Source organism: Vanessa cardui, chromosome 26 (assembly GCF_905220365.1).
Source record: "Vanessa cardui chromosome 26, ilVanCard2.1, whole genome shotgun sequence".
In the NCBI taxonomy this organism is placed as follows: domain Eukaryota; kingdom Metazoa; phylum Arthropoda; class Insecta; order Lepidoptera; family Nymphalidae; genus Vanessa; species Vanessa cardui.
The window spans coordinates 6,896,340-6,914,650 of NC_061148.1; the positions used below are offsets into that span (position 1 = coordinate 6,896,340).

Genomic DNA, 18,311 nt, shown 5'->3' on the forward strand with positions numbered 1-18,311 from the left:
GCAACGGAACACCAACGATTCATGCATATGCAATCCAGTCTATTAGCTATCAAGCTCAGAATTCTGTTGGAACTACCTCGTACCCAACGCACCAGGGACCCGCATCGTTTTCTCACGAGGGCGTAAAAACAGTCTACAAGCGCTTCAGCGAACATACCTGGGGCTCTCGAGGTAGCCCCCACAGCACCCTGAACGCGTTATTGTAATGAGCGCGGAGAGCATTATAAGATTTTTGAGTATATTCCGCCCACAGGCTGCACGTGTAAAAACATGTACAATATGCTCTTAATAATGTTATTTTAACGTTGGGTGAACATGAAAACCTACGAGCCAGCATATTCGCCCTCACCGACAATGCCCTCCGTTCTCGTTCAATATCAGTATCGTCTTTACATTCAGAAGTAAGATAGTGTCCAAGATATTTAAAACTGTCGACCCTATCCAATATACAATTATTTAGGAATACCGGTTACCACCGGTATACCATTCTCTGCTACACTTACCTCGGACATTAAACAATAATTCACTCTTCATCAGAATTACTAGCTACTAGAGCATATTGCTTTTTTTCAACATTTAAAAATAGAAAATCCTACCTGGAAGTCAACAAGTACTAACGCCTTGCTTTTTTTATTATATGTATAATCTTGTATTGAATCATTCACAAAGTCTGTCAAATAAGTCAAATGCCTTCTTTAACAAAGTATTCTTTATAAATGATTTGATTTTACGTCGCAAAGTTAAACGGCTAGTTGTCTGTATATATCTATACTAGTATATATACTTTTATACAAATATAATTAATGGGAAAGTATTTCTTTGTCTGTTGCTGTTTTACATTCAAACCCCTAAGGAAATATATAGACTAATCTTTAATCCCTATCACCTGACAACCCCCTCTAAAACGGGCAGCCGCGCGTAAACTAGTATAAAACAAAAATTAAACGTCACTCGAAGTACAGAAATCAAAATTTAAATTTCGAACGCACATTTAAAAAAAGTTTTATATAACTATGAGAATAATAATTCTTGCACTGCGGGAGGTCACCTCAATAGAGTCTTGATAATACGATTCCAAATAAAAAATGAACAGCCAGAACAAAAGGCAGTTTTAAGAAAGACCCTATTTGGAATGAAGCATTGCACTGCGCATGCGTGGGCCGTTATTAATCTGTGGGACTATTCTGTAATAACAAACTCGAAACTCGAAGCAGATTTCAATTGTTGAAATTCGAAAGTGATTCGCGACATTGATTGCGAGAATACGCGGCGTTGACCGACTTTTTTAATTATAAGTTAAATAAATATATTTTACGTACATGAAAATGTATTTTTTTTTTTTAATTTTTAATTCAAAATTTACTCAATCCTATCTATCAGTTTGTTGCTCTATTTATCTAGTAGTTTCATAGATAATTTTTTTTAGTTCACTAGCTGTTTCTAATTTTGTAGCCTGTATATTTTTTTTTATAAATTATTTACAAAACTATTAAGAGACACCACGAGCCAATGACATGTATTTGAAAAACAGATTAGTTATATTATTGCTAGTTGTCACCTGTAGCTTGCTAGGTATCATATATTAGGCAAAAAGTATGTCTTTTCTTTTAGTTCAAGTTTACATCATACCAAATTTCATCAAAATCGGTTCAGTAATTTGGCCGTCTAAGAGCGAAAAACAGACAGTTACTTTCACATTGTTAATATTAATATAGATTTACAAAAATATTAAGTAAAAGATTCGTTATATGTTTTTGCAATAATTGTATCACATGCTGAAATTTATCGATCGAGTTCTATCACATTTCGAATTTGATCTCACAGAATAGCACCCCAGAATAGATTTGCTGTTCATCCAAATAAACATTGTGATTCAGACTAGATATGACATTTGAAGAATAGCTTCCAAATCAGTGGTGTGAAACATATCGTCCTCAGTATAATATTTATCATACGATATAGTTTGAATAATAACTGCTATTATTTATACGTTTTGAAATTCAAAATATTTAGTCTGTATTAGTTTTTGCCCGTGACTTCGTTCGCCTTTGGGGGGGGGGCGGCTGTTAGGTATAATACCTAGGTGTAGGTTATATGACAAGACACCACAGAATATCTTTATAAATTATATAGACTATTTATTATTCTGATGTAAGTAACAGCCTGTACATTTGCCACTGCTAAGATAAAGCCTCCTCTTCCATCAAGGAGAGTTGGTGGAATGCACATGTGGCAGAATAATAATGAATCAGCAGTATTCATATTTCGCAGTAAAATATCTGATGAGTGAGTGATACCTAAATAAATAAATATTTGATAAAATATTATAACGTAAATATCCGCTGCGAAAATTCCATTTTTAGACCGAGACCCACTTCCCTTTGTGAGAGAAAGGATACTGACCTTAATCCACTTTCCTGTTCTATTTCGGATTGGAAGATATACATTAAACATGTTGCAGAACACTTAGCATGCAGCGTTCGTATCGATCTCTTTTTCTTAACCGTGATTTAGCATTTGGAACACATTTATGCCAGACGGTTAATATTCAACTCCTCATTGTATACAATCGAGTTTAATTAGGGACTGATTATGATCGTTCACCATTTTCTGTAGATATTCGTACCGTAATATATACGAACACTTAACCCGATGACTGCTGGTTCAAACCCAGGCAAGCAGCACTGAATTTTCATATATATATGTTATAGGTTGGCGGACGAGCATATGAGCCACCTGTTGGTATGGAGTGGTCACCATCACCCATAGATAATGACGCTGTAAGAAATATTAACTATTCCATACATCGTCAATGCGCCACCAACCTTGGGAACTAAGATGTTATGTCCCTTGTGCCTGTAGTTACACTGGCTCACTCACCCTTCAAACGGGAACACAACAATACTGCGTACTGTTTTTTGGCGGTAAAATAACTGATGAGTGGGTGGTACCTACCCAGACGGGCTTGCACAAAGCCCTACCACCAAGTAAAGTTTCATATGCTTAATTTGTTTAAAATTTTGGAATTGTAAAATATGCTCCTAACTTTCTCCTCAAAGGGAGGGGAGGCCTTTGGCCAGCAGTTGGGAATTTACAAGAATACAGAATGTGACAAGCGAAAATAACTATAATAATTACGCGATACACGTATCAAAATGGCATATCACTATTGTCTACATGTATACAAAAAGAACGTCACAGCGGAACTCAATTATGGTCAATTATGAAACTGTATTACTGACAAATCGTTATATATAGCACTAGCTTCTGCCCGCGACTTCCTCCGCGAAAATTTCGGATTTGTGACAGGATTGCAAAATAAAAAAAAAAAAAAATAGAAGTACGAAGATGATTCTAGTCGATTTTTTACACATTGTATACAAAAAACTGAAATATCTTACGGAACCCTATTTGTTCCAAATAAAAATTTAGCCTATGCTACTCGTGAATAATGTAGCTTTCAAATAGTGAAAGATTTTTTTTTAAATCGGTCCAGTAGTTTTTGGGCCTATTCATTACAAACAAACAAACAAAGTTTTACTCTTTATAATATATAGATATTCTAAAATAAATACAAAGTCAATGACCCCAGGAAAGTGGCAGCGAATCAATTCAATTGTTCATGTTTATAATTAATCGCATTAGAGCAGTATGGTTAGACATGCTTCCTTCTCCTTCTTCTCCTCAAACTTCTCTCTATACTTATTGAGCTGGTTGTAAACTCTGCTCGCCAGTGCGAACACACCCTAGGGGGAAGCTTTGCCTTCATCTTCATCATCATAAGCCCATGTTAGTCCACTGCTGGACATAGGCCTCACCAAATTGCAAGGCACTATGGTCTTTCTTCGGTTACACGCATCCAGCTCCTGCCTGGCTGGCGTAAATCGTCACTCCACCGTGCCTGAAGACGTCCTACGCTACGTTTGCCGAGACGCGGTCTCCACCCTAGAACACGTTTTCCCCAACGATTGTCGGTTCTACGACAAATATAGTCAGCCCACTGCCACTTCACCTCACTAATCCCTTTGCCCTGTTATTTCAAATAATATTTTTAATATTTACCAACATTTTTAAACGTCGGTACGAGAAATTCGTTATGCAACCCCTTTATCGCCTAATAAATAAGTGCAGGACGAGACGTAGGGCTGTAGGAGCGATGACACTATCCTCAGCAAATACAGAACATAGGGGTGAGGTCACCGCGCGGCATAATCGGCAACGCCCTATCTCGCAAGGTCAGCCACGTATTCCCTCGTCAGCATTTTTAGTTAAATTCAATTATCGCTATTGTCAAACATATTGACTGATAATATAATTAGTAAGGTTTACAAAAACATAAAATAGATCCTATTTGTTTTGTTATTGGCAGTTTGGAATTTTAATGTGTTTTTTTTTCTTTTTTTTTTAATTATTTAGGTAGCAAACAATGAGGTTCAGTTGATGGAATGTGAGTACCACCGAAAATCTACAACTCAATGCGGCTTGCAAGTGCGTTGCCTTTAATAATTCCTATGCTCTTTTCTTGCAGCGATATAGTCATATCGTATATAGTCGTATTCGGAAAAATAATAGGCAAAAGCTGCTTTCACTACTGAGCGGTGGTCCGAAGCAAAAAAGCCTTAAAAAAATCACGCTGTTACAGGATTATTATTTTTTTATGACATAGGTGGCAAACGAGCAGGAGGGTCACGTGATGGAACGTGACTACCACCGCCCATGGACATCTGCAACACCAGAGGGCTTGCAGGTGCGTTGCCGAAAATTAATTAACATAAATCTAAAATCGTATCGTATAATTTTGCACGGCAAAACCACACTCTGTGTCGTCTTAACCACCAATTAAATTAAGAACAATTAAACGAACATAAATTTATTCGACGTTTTATCTCGTAAAGTTTGACTGACAAAAAAAAATTGTTTTAGTGTTCCATTGTTACGTTTGCGTCGAAAAAATAATCTGTTATGCAAAAATTTCTATGAAAACAATTAAGAGCCAGTTTGAAATTCTCTGTTAATTGCATGTCTGACGAGCAACTGTTTCCGTTTTGATTTTATTCACAGCAACACAATCAAAGGTAAAATTCCGAATATTTTCCTCTTTGATAGTTGAAGTTTAATTTCTGAACGTTGGTGGATTTAAAACAACAAGAAACGTCGGTATAGTTACGTAACTTTATTCTGTTATAACAATAATAAAATAAATGCTTATAGATTAAATAGTATAAAACAAAGTCGCTTACAGCTGTCTATTCCTATACAACAACAAACAACAACAGCAGCCTGTATATTTCCCACTGATGGGCTAAGGCCAGATCTCCCTTTTGAGGAGAAGGTTCGGAACATATTCCACCACGCTGTTCATTAGAACAGCGGGTTGCTGGAATACACATGTAACAGAATTTCTATGAAATTAGACACATGCAGGTTTCCTCACGATGTTTACCTGGGTTTGAACCGCAATCATTTGTAGCCTTTCTAACCACTGGGCCATCTCGGCTTATTACTATATTAGTGAGTTAATTAATTACCATATCAGTTAATCCTACTGATAGACAGATACTCTTTCCTGGGTGAAAGTAGGAACATGCCGATAAAGGTGGTGTGATGTCGTTCTTACCGATTATCAGCAATAGCGGCAAATTTCAAGAAACTAACAAACTCAACAAAGCCGTGCCTATGTATACTTAGATCTTGAAAATCGCGCAACTTATTTTATGCGAATATTTTTTATTAGATAGAGTAGATTCGACAGGATGGTGTTTTGTATTGTATCTAGTAAATTAGTAGTAATAGACCATATAGTAGATTTTTGCCTAGAGTACAAGATAAATTATAATATAAACACAAATTAAGCACATTAATATACAGTGGTGTCTGCCTGGGTTTGAATCCGCAAACATCAGTAAGATGCACGCGTTCTAACCACTGGGCCAGTTCGCCGAATAATAACCCCATAACAATAAAAAATATGAGAACCATAACACAAATCGTATACATAAGATATCTTATCGTATAAGTAATTTATAATAATACTGAACGTATAAATAATTCATTACAATACTAATATCGCAAAGTCAGCAGAGTCACATCGATTTCAGACGAGAACCACGATATGGCGGCCAGCCAGATATAGAGAGTACTTATCACTTAGTAAGTTCCAATAATTAATACGGACCGCAACTTTATCAACAAGCCTCTCAATCAGTAATTTATTTCTATATCAGCGTATTTTATTGAAAGCCGTTTTGACCCTGTCGAATCACGAGAATCTTAATTCCATAATGAAGATTGTGAGTTAATTAATTATTAGTTTATATTTTTTTGATATTGAGTTATATCTTTGACATTTTCTGCCTCGCACAACGTTGTGGAACCAGCTTTCGCCGGCGGTTTTTCCAAACCGATACGACTTTGGAACCTGGGAAGAAAAGAGCGTACTCCTTCCTTACAGGCTGGCAACGTATCTGCTAGCCCCCGGTTTTGCAGATGTCCATGGGCGGTGGTAACCACTTTTCATCAGGTGAGCCTCCTGCTCGTTTACCCCCTATAACATTAATAATTAATTGCTGCTGTGCAGGGTAAAGGGAGCACCAACACCGTTCTGAGGGTGGTTGCCGGTAAGCGTCATTGCTCAGGCATTGGATACACACTCATGTTCATGTAGTTGGTGCCTGTGCGGTATCGATGGTATTTAAATTAATTGTACCTTTCTTATTACTAAATTAAATGAAATAAAATGTGCATACTAAGATAGTTTTAAGATGTTTTGTTACTAATAATTTTTTATGTTCCTAAATGACCAGAAATAAAAAGATTTTATTTTATTTTAACAAAAAAAATAAATAAAGAAAAATTACTATATCAGCTAATCCTACTGATAGAGGCAAATACTCTTTTCTCGTGGAAAGTAGGAACATACCGATAATAATTAATAGTGGTTTGATGTCGTTCTTACCGATTATCAGCTACGGCGTCAAATTTCAATAGACTAACCAGCTCAACATGACACATTACAAGGCACAAATGTTTGTGCAACCCAGATGCACTAATTCCTCACTTCCCAACTTCCAGAATAGCTGTTAATTATTTCAACAGAAAAACCTAATAGCTTTTTGGCGTGATAGACTAGGATTGGAACCGAGGACTTCAAAATCTGCTACCTTATAGACCAGGCATACGGTCAAACATGGAAGGATCATAATTATGTCATATATCATCAAATTAAGGTACTTAATTTGATGATTACAAAATTCCTCCTGTGCAATTTTCTTAAGCATGACTAAACGATGTTTTTACTGGTGTACAAAAAAGAATATTTTTTGATTTGAACACCAAGATGGAACCTATTTACATCAGCCCATTCTGTTTCATTAGAAAGTTTTAATTCAATTAAGTTAAAGTTCAATTAGACAAAACGATTTCAAAAAACACATCAAGTCTTATCGTTTATTTCAAAACGTATCGTTCCGTTACATTAAAAATATTATATCTACTTGGAAAATATTTCATTTTAGATAAGAAAGGGTAGGAAATTGAAGGCAACATTTGATGTATACTCAAATCGAATTTAAAACGCGGCCGTACAAATCATAGCCGCGTCATACTTGTCAAGTGTGATACCAGCATTTTGCGATTCTGTCGCAATTCTGATTTAATGGGGGACAAATGACCCAAACCTCATGATTTACATATTGAATCTTTACGGTCTTAAAATATTAAACACTACAGCTGTTTATGGGATATAATAAACACAAATTATATTCTCATATAATAACACAACTTGCCCAATTTGAAGCGTGAATCTTCGGGTAAAATAATCGTGTTATAAAACGCAAGAATCTTGGGAACTTTATGTAATAAGAATATAATATGTATGTTGGAATGAAGGATTTTGTGGGTGAGCGATGGAAAATTTATGAGACGGGAAATGAAAGTAATTACTAATTTTAAAATAGCTGATGACGACAAAAACAGAGCATGATAATATTAAAAATTAAAACAAAGATGTTTCACGAATTATCTTTTTTACGTAATCACTCTAAATAGAGTCCGCTTTCCGAACCAATATTTATAGCTTTACATTAAATTCAAAACTAACCTTAGCCTACTTTAATATACAAAAATTTTAGAAGCACATGGTGGTAGGGCTTTGTGCAAGCCCGTCTGGGTAGGTACCACCCACTCATCAGTTAATCTACCGCCAAAAAACAGTACTCAGTATTGTTGTGTTCATAAAATCTCAGTTCCCAAGGTTGGCGGCACATTGACGATCTAAGGAAGAGTTACTATTTCTTACAGCGACATTGTCTATGGGTGATGGTGACCACTTACCATCAGGTGGCCCACATGCTCGTCCGCCAAACAACGCAATAAAAAAAAGCTTTGTAAGATAATCTTCAACGCACGCAAATATTTGAACCCAAACCGAACTTACGATTTATCAATAACGATCAAGATAACTAAAGAATAATGCCTCATAAATAATAGATCATCAGTAGAACTTGAAATTATTAATCAAACACAATTTGTGGCCACAAAATAGGTATATTTGAACCAAACAAGCACCGCTATATATATGTGCTTAATTTGTGTTTATAATTCATCTCGTGCTCGGCGGTGAAGGAAAACATCGTGAGGAAACCTGAATGAGTCTAATTTCATCGAAATTCTGCCACATGTGCATTCCAACAACCAGCATTGGAACAGCGTGGTGGAATATGTTCCAAACCCTCTTCTTAATGGAAGAGGCCTTATCCCAGCAGTGGAAAATTTACAGTTTTTTACTTTACTATTTGAATAAAGAATATTTTGATTGATAGTAAAAATAACATTTACATTTCTTAACAGTTAACGTTGAAAATTATTTAATATGTTATTAATTTTTTTTTATTTGAATGAAACATCTAAGCTCCATATATTCAATTGAATGTTCCCTAGTTAACAACGGACGCGACCAGCAGATTACATCATTGCATTTAATTCTCTCAATTAACGTGCAAGCGTCGAGCCATTTATAATTGTACGCTGTTAAATTATTTTATCGTTTATATTAACGGAGTACACATTGTTTAAATGTATTTATAATTATCATAATCCTTTTATCTTGTTAACTTATGAACAACGCGAAAAACTACATAACAATCGACTGTAATTTTGTTCGCGCAGAAATTGGGAGTGATGTTGCTAATTTTGAGGATTAATTTTGGATTTTGGAAGAGGTTTATGATTTTTTATGCATCTCGATGGTGAACCCACTTTGAAAGAGGTAATAGTGCACAAGTGTGAACGACAACATACTTTAATTTTTAGTAGGGCTTTTGTGCATCACCAAAAGCCCTACTACGAACTAGTTTGGTGTCCCCTCATCAGGTAGTCCACCGTATAGCAATACTAAGAATTTTTGTGTTCCGGTTGAAACGATGAGAGTCAGGGTATCTACAGGCACAAGGGACATGACATCTTAGTTCCCAAGGTTGATGGTACACTGACGATGCAAGGAATGGTTAATATTGGTTACAACGCCATTTATTATTATCAGACAGTCCATTTGCACGGTCACTTAAAAAATGCTTATTGGCTGTCTATAAACTTACCAATATAAGTCTGGTATTGCTAACATATTCATTTAAGGTCTCACGAGTCCCTAAAATAAAAGACCCCCCTGAGAACCATACAAGCTACAAGTAAGATAACAGTCCAAACACCAAAAAAAAAAAGGCATTCGACAAAGCCCATACGAGATGGCCCAGTGGTTATAACGCGTGCATTTTAACCAATGATTGCGGGTTCAATTCCAGGCAAGCACCACTATATATATATGCTTAATTTGTAATTATAATTCATCTCGTGCTCGGCGGTGGAGGAAAACATCGTGAGGAAACCTGCATGTGACTAATTTCATTGAAATTTTGCCACGTGTGCATTCCACCAACCCGCATTGGAACAGCGTGGTGGAATATGTTCCAAACCCTCTCCTTAATGAAGGAGGCCTTATCCCAGCACTGGGAAATTTACAGGTTGTTCCTTGACTTTACTTTATTCGACAAAGTAAATTACGAACACGAATTAGGTAAATAAAGACTCCGTGGTTCTTGCCCTTATTTAAACTTGCAATGTTCGATACTATTCAAGTGGGCAATCTTAACTTGAATACTTGAAGGCATGTTGTATTCACAGCTAAAGAAGTTAATAAATTTTGAGAGTGGAAACTTCTAGATTGTCTAATATTCAGGCTTACTACAAAAAAGTCCGTATCTTAGTATTTTAATCATATTATAATCTATACTTATAATAAATCTGTAGGGAGGTCAATTCTGTACATGAAATATTTTTCCAAAAAAACTATCACAGGTTGAAGAGGGGTCGATACTGATGACAAAAATGCAATCAGTAAAATTTTTGTCTGTCTGTCTGTCCGTATAACCGTTATAGAAACAAAAACTACTCGACGGATTTTAACGAAACTTGGTACAATTATTTTTCATACTCCTGAGCAGGTTATAGTATACTTTTCATCACGCTACAGTCAATAGGAGCAGAGCAGTGAAGGGAAATATCGGGAAAACGGGAGAAGTTACTCCATATTTTAAGCTTCCGTCGCGTGTACAACCTTATTGGTTAAAGCTACATAGAAATTGTGTATTACGGAAATGTTCTCCTTAAAATAAAGTAAAAAATATCCTATAGCAGCCTTTGTCTATCTTTTATGGTTGACTCACAATAACACGTGTCACTCCCAATAGCTTAGTAGTTCGAAGCTTTCTGATTATATTTGTCTATTCCTGTGTTTATAACACTCTCAATCATCCCAAATTAAAAAAGTTAACAGTATCAACTATTCCATAAAAAGAAGCATAGAAGTCGGTACAGAAAAACCAAAGTTATACAATAAATACGCTAATAATAAATCTAACGCACGTGAATACAAAATCTATACTACAATATAAATCTCTAGAGTCTGTCTGTGCACTTATTTTTGTCGTAATTCGTCATAAGTATTCTTTTTTGATTGACTGACATAATTTTTACGATTTTTGACATTTCTGTCTGTCTGTATGTTCTGCTATAACTCGAGAACAGATGCACCGACCTTTATAAAAATTGGTATACAGGAAAAACATGTGCTTGCGCAAATGATAGAATATCTATGTACAAAAATGGATGTGTTTGTATGTATGTCATCGATAAACTCAGAAACTATTTGATCGGTCATTAAGATTAAATGAATAAAGAGATTATGCTAGCCCCATTGATGTAACTCGCCGCCAGGTAGCGCTGAGATATAAATATATCTGCACCGTTCAACCGATATTATTTCGCGTGTATTTTTTCACGGAGAAATTAATTATTTCATCCGTATCATTAAAAATAAGCAACAGATGGCCCTTACGAGTATCACGTTGCATTTCTATGCCGATCAACCGATAAGTATAAAATATGAAACAATAAATGCAAATCACTGATCATCATTGAATCAAATAATTTATATAAATAGAAAATACCATGCCATTGAAGAAACAAAATATCGGAACATCAGCAATATAATATGAGCAGCGTCATCCAAAAGAGCTACGGAAACAACACACCAACAAGAAATACGTTTAAAAACAAATAGAATCCGAATTTCTACTTTGAGAGTTGCCAAAACAGTTAGTCAACGTAATGATCAAGTTCCAGATCTTCGAACAAGCATCTTCATCAAGAGATACTGAAAAACCTGAGGAGCGAGCCCAACGACTGGATGATCAACGATTAAAATAGACTAAGTCAAGAACTAGAACCAATCTCAATAAATCCCGATGTGATCATTGGTTCAATAAATATAGTATGCCCATATTGTCACGCTATAATGTTTAAAATAAACTGCTTAGTGCTACTCCACTTGCAAAATGTATTTACCACCACTGTTTGAACCACCAGAACTTCTTCTTATCTACGTTACGGGAACTACTGAGGAGTCTGATTTTTTTCTTCTGCATATTAGAAATTACAATTCTTGCTTTGAAATGACATTATTTGGCGCAACAAATATTGTGCAATACAATAATTTCGTGTCAAAGTTTAAAGTGTATCATATTATTGGTTCACTTCTTCCAGTATATAAATAAAATCTCCAGTTTCTGGACATTTATTCCTTGGACAACGTAGAAAAAGATTGATCTTCGATGCATGATCAGTACCACAACTAATCGAGAAATCATCGCTAAATTTAGGATTATGCTTTATGAAAATAAATGTTTAGTTAAAGATTTTAAAACTGCTTTAGAAGGTGAAACGACAAATAATTCAAAGTCATTATCAATGCAGATAGAACGCCATTGAATGCAGAACATGAAAGTCGTTTTAATGCTACCGTAGCTCCTGAAGTCACAGCTGTAATTGTTCGTACAGAAATTACAAAACGAGGTATTGTTATCACTAAGCGACACAAAAACAATCACGGTGTCGCTGAAACACATCAATCGTATGACAATTATTACGATTATCCAATGATGTTTATGCAAGCAGAAGATGGATATCATCTCGGACTGTATGAAAATATTCTCACGACAGGCTCTGTGAAATCGAAGAGTTAGTTGCATGGATTTTTTTTGCGTATCGTAGAATAATTAAAGATAATAATCAATCTAACCATATTCTGAAGTGTCGTCAATTGTTTTAACAATTCATTGTTGACATGTACGCTATGAATTCGTTCTTGACGAACGAACGATTAAAATACATTCGATACAAACAATCAAAACTCTGAGCGAGAGTTCATTTATTTACGAGATACAATTTCGAATGATAAAGTAGCTGCTGATATTGGACAAAGATGTTCGTACAGTGGAAGTCCAAGACATATGCACGAATACGCTCAGGATGCTTTGACGTACGTTCGCAAGTATTGACAAGGTGGTAAATGTAATAACATCGATATTCGATAGAACCGGATAAAAGGACATGTTTGTTTGAAGCAGACTTTTACAGAATATAGAAATTTAATTAAAAATTTCATCGTACCTATAGAACATCGTATATCGTGTATATCCTATATGAGTTGATGGGTGCTATGACCAATCTGCAGCCTATCGAGAACACCATTGAAGAAGATGAAATAGATGGCGAATATTAATTTTTTTTTTTAAGAATTTGATTAGATCTCGCGTGTTTTTATCTCTTATTTGTTTCTTTATTATTTGTACATTGTTGATGATCAGTAATTAAGTACAAAATTAAAAATTTATTTTTCGGCGACTAATGCCCAGCGAAGCGGGCGGGTATAGCTAGTCTTACTAATATAATAAATGCTAAAGTTTGGATGGATGGATGATACTCAAGAAAAGCTGACGGGTCTGAATAAAATGGAACAAAGATAAATTATAGTCAAGAATAGAACATAGGATACATTTTACTTCGGAATAATACACCTAACACTTCTCCCGTTCACGTGAAGGCCGCGTCGAAATCTAATAATTATGTCATAATAAAAATTGGAAATAGCTCTTGTAAGAACACCTTCTTCAGTTTTCGAATTCACTCCTTTTTTTATGGTATAGGTTGGCGGACGAGCATATGGGCCACCTGATGGAAAGTGGTCACCATCACCCATAGATAATGACGCTGTAAGAAATATTAACTATTCCTTACATCGTCAATGTGCCACCAACCTTGGGAACTAGGATTTTATGCCCCATGTGCCTGTAATTACACTGGCTCACTCACCCTTCAAACCGGAACACAACAATACTGAGTACTGTTATTTGGCGGTAGAATAACTGATGAGTGATGGGTGGTACCTATCCAGACGGGCTTGCACAAAGCCCTACCACCGAGTAGTTTTTGTTCGCCAAGGGATCTTTTATTAAAACTAATGATTCTAGGTACTGTATAGCGAGTGAACAATTCATAGTTTTGCAATTTATTTTATACTTGTTGAATAAGACACAACGACAATACTTACATGATTCCTCGATAAGAACTTCTTGGTGTGTCTGCACGCAGCACAAAACAACGCATATCGCGACTTCAAGAACGTAATCTATTCGTAAAAAATGCATCGTTGATAAACACTTCAATTCACCGGCACTACATTGATTTGATTCAAATAATCACATCACGAACACTTGATAATTAATTTGATTACTTTGACGAACTTAAATATAATGACGGTTCTACACTTCCGCTTATAAATACACAATAGTAGAAATATATGAATTTATTTTGTAATTAATTAATAGTTACTGATTTATAAGTTTTGACGCAGTAGCCACGACCTGAAACAAAAAAAATAACAAATTTAATTTTGTATGAGTCAACGACGATACTAATATCTATATACAGATGTATGTATGTATGTGTAATATATGTTTTCAAGATTTTTTTATACCCATAATTTAAGGATATGTTGTATTAAATTGGCAACCTGAAGTATATTGGTAACCATCATTCATAGACATTGGTGTTTAAGAAACACTATCAATTTCTATACCACCAATTTACCAATATATCAACCTACCAACCATGGAAACTAAGATTGGAACAAGCATTTGCTAAATACATTTTCACAATTAACGACCCTATAAAGTCTGTTTATATTTCATCTCATGTTTGGCTATGAAGCAAAACATCGTGAGCCAGCCTGACAGAATATAATATATTTATCCACCAATATGTAGTCTACCAGCGCCGTAAAATGGACATCAACTCCCCCCTCTTTTACGCCTGTTATTTAAGCCCCCGTTTTTTAGCGTTCCGAATTTATTTTCCGAAATTAATTTCCGAAACAGTGGACGTTTCTCGTTACCAAAGCTTTACTAATGTATGTTTGGGCTTAATTAAAAAAGCATGAAATCACAAAGAGGCGATTGCTTAAAATATCGTCTAACTAGTTTTGTCCTCGGATTCGCTCGCCTATATTACGTGCTAATTGTCGACCTCGCCTTCGTTCGCGTTTAAGAGGTTCGGTTGTTATATGTTAGGCAAAAATGTGTCCTTTCTTAAGTTCAAGTTTGCTTCATACAATTTTTTTTCAAATTCGGGTCATTGGTTGGGTCGTGAAAGAACGACCGACAGACAGACAAGAGTTACTTATTTATAATATTAATATGGATCGGTTGAGTTGTTAAAACTTGAAACAAAGAAACTAAGCCACTTATAATATTAGTGTTAGTAAATCTTTGCCTCTATTTTCAGAACCCATTTTTGCGACTGTACCTTTTTGTTGTCTTTTTTCCTTCTGAGGGCAATTCCTGGCCAAGGATATTAATTTAACATGGGACGCGAGACGCTTCGAGAGTGATTAACACATATGAACTGCTTCGTATCGAGATTATATCTAGATGTTTTTTTTTTTTTTTGTTTTTATGGTATAGGTTGGCGGACGAGCATATGGGCCACCTGATGGTAAGTGGTCGCCATCACCCATAGACAATGACGCTGTAAGAAATATTAACTATTCCTTACATCGTCAATGCGCCACCAACCTTGGGAACTAAGATGCTATGTCCCCCCTTGTGCCTGTAGTTACACTGGCTCACTCACCCTTCAAACCGGAACGCAACAATACTGAGTACTGTTATTTGGCGGTAGAATAACTGATGAGTGGGTGGTACCTACCCAGACGAGCTTGCACAAAGCCCTACCACCAAGACTAAGATACTAGACCAATGAGGCAACGTGACTTTAGCTTCAGATCCCGAGGTTCTAGATTCAAACCATAGATCAGGCTGATTAAATGATATGGGATTTTTGTAATGAAACATTTTCAGTAGCAAGGCAGAGTCAACAAGTTCTGTACACTATCGTGCCTCGGAAAGCACGTTAAGGTTAGTTCTGCATTTGAACTCTTTCTGGTAAAATATTTTCTTCGAATTGTGATAGCTATGTTTTTGCACATACTCAAGGAATAATATATCGTGTTTAGTTGTTTATTCTCCCTTGAAAATCTTAAGGGAGAATAAACAAGTAATAATAAAAAACACGATATATTTGTTGTGACCGATTTCGGTTACAACATCATCAATACATATTACTAAAGGTAATTTACATAATATTGTTACATGATTACTTTGATGAAACCTTTAACAACAATATGTAACTGACTTAAAATTATTTTCAATCGCAAAGCAACAAAAACAATTTTTATTAATTAAACCCAGCTCATAAAAAAAAAAGTTCAACAGTAAAACACAACAGACATTAAAACAAACATACATTCAGAAAGGAGGAAGATATTAATGATAACTATCGTTGAATAAACAAGGCTTAAAGTGGAGTAATATTTTTAGTAATAAACGTGTTTGGAGGTCTGTAAAAGTAATGGACCACCCAAGTACAATAGATAAACTTACATACAATGCTGCCAACTTAAAAAAAGATACGTCCAAGGAACGTAAAATCATTTGTCAAGTAAACTGATAATGGAATATGCAGTGCAATGTTGCAAGGAATAAAAAGTATTTACTCTATTTTTTTGTGTGGATCTTTAAATATACTTTTTACTTCGAAATTTAGGCACAAATATTTTTTTATTGTTCTAATTTATTCCAGGGTCTGTCGTCTTAAAGGCGACTCTTAACTAACAAGACGACGAAAAAACTCAGTATATTATAGACCATTCAGTTTCAGTCTAAGATTTTTTTTGTTACATAACTAGTAAAAATACAAGATTTATGATTACCCGGTTGGAACGACGCTTACTTTCGCTTTATATTATGTAGAATATTATTTATATATAAGAAATAAATTCACAATATTTTAAAACAATTAAATATGAAACAACATCACATACATTACTCTGATCCCAATCTAAGTAGCTAAAGCACTTGTGTTATGGAAAATCAGAAGTAACGAAGGTACCACAAACACCCAGACACAAGACAACATAGAAAACTTATGGTAATCTAAATCGACTCGGCCGGGAATCGAACCCGGGACCTCAGAATGGCGTACCCATCAAAACCGGTGTATACAACACTCGACCACGGTGGTCGTCATAATTAAATATCAAGAAATGAAATTCAGCTACTTTACTACACAGTGCGCTTCGTAAAAGAATTTCTTCTTAAAAAAATGTCCATTAAGCAATTGAACTAACTGCCGAATAAAAATTATTTGTAATTATAAGTAAATGGCAACATTTCGCTATTAGGTAATAATTTTAGTTCATAAAGCAAGTATCAAATAAATTTTAGTTCATACACACCATCTCGCCACTAAACTAACTTTGGACAGAATGATTTAAGCTTCTAAAGCAATTAAGGTATGAACTACGTCCGTAAATTTTTGGTATAAACTTAGCAGTAGACATCCTAGGCGTAATTTAATTATATACATGCAAATGTTTGTAGCTTGTTCAACGGATTGTTCGAAATTCAAAATACATTTGAATTTGGAATATTACAAAATAAACAGTGTGATAGGATTTGAAGACTGATCGTGTATTAATATCCAGCTCACCATTAATCTGATTATTTTTTTTATATCTTTATAATTTTGTACGAATATTAATATGGGAATATGAAATGTTCTACCAGCGTCTGTGTTTCCTGCTGACATTAATTCAAGGATCTTTAATAGGGAACTGCTGGACAGGTGTGTTTGTCTGTATCTATATGAACCATCAGATATGTTTTGGGTTAAGCGAGAATAAGGCAACAAAATATACACTTTTATGACATATAGGTAAGGTGTCCTGACGAATAGGCCAAACCACCAAGCAAGCAAGCCCTGCCACTGACTAAATTTTGTACACGTAAACATCGGTAGGAAACTTGCCTGCATTGCATAATATCTAACAATATCATGGCATATATGTAATCCTCATTAGTATTCGCTTCGTATACCATACATATATAAGCACAAGATCAGTCCTTCGATCAATCAAACTTTGTCCTTTGACATTGAAAGGTCATCCTTCAGCAAATATTATGTTAGAGATTTGTTCACTAACGAAGGCGCGTCCCTTAAATTTATTTGCTTTCTCTATTCTTACACGAGTATTATACTTTTCTCACTCACACTAAGATATCTTAGGCATAGACATCACTCACACTGATACAAGTCGATAATTAAACATACAGCACGCATTTGTGATTGAGTAGACCGATATTAATGAGAGTACCCAATTCCCAATTTTTCGGAAATTTCAGCAAAAACTTTAGCAATATTTGAAAGAACATGATTCCAGTATTTTTTTAATTTGATTAAATTTCGTCTAGTCGGTATTGTATGTTTAGAATTGATTAATATATTAAGTAAACGGTTCTTTAGCTAGCAAAATATATTACCGATCCTTTCAATCAGTCTGAGTAGAAATTCTTTAAGATTGC

At 35.1% G+C, this 18,311-nt stretch overlaps 1 protein-coding gene across 1 annotated transcript in view; it reads right to left on the reverse strand.

The window, feature by feature from the left end:
* Positions 1–18,311, reverse strand: part of LOC124540666 (nephrin-like) — a 119,032-nt gene that overhangs the window by 62,511 nt on the left and 38,210 nt on the right. Inside the window, exon 2 of the mRNA XM_047118333.1 lies at positions 13,943–14,255. Coding sequence (XP_046974289.1) covers positions 13,943–14,039 — 97 coding nt within the window. The 5' untranslated portion in view covers positions 14,040–14,255. The remainder of the gene's footprint in view (positions 1–13,942; positions 14,256–18,311) is intronic.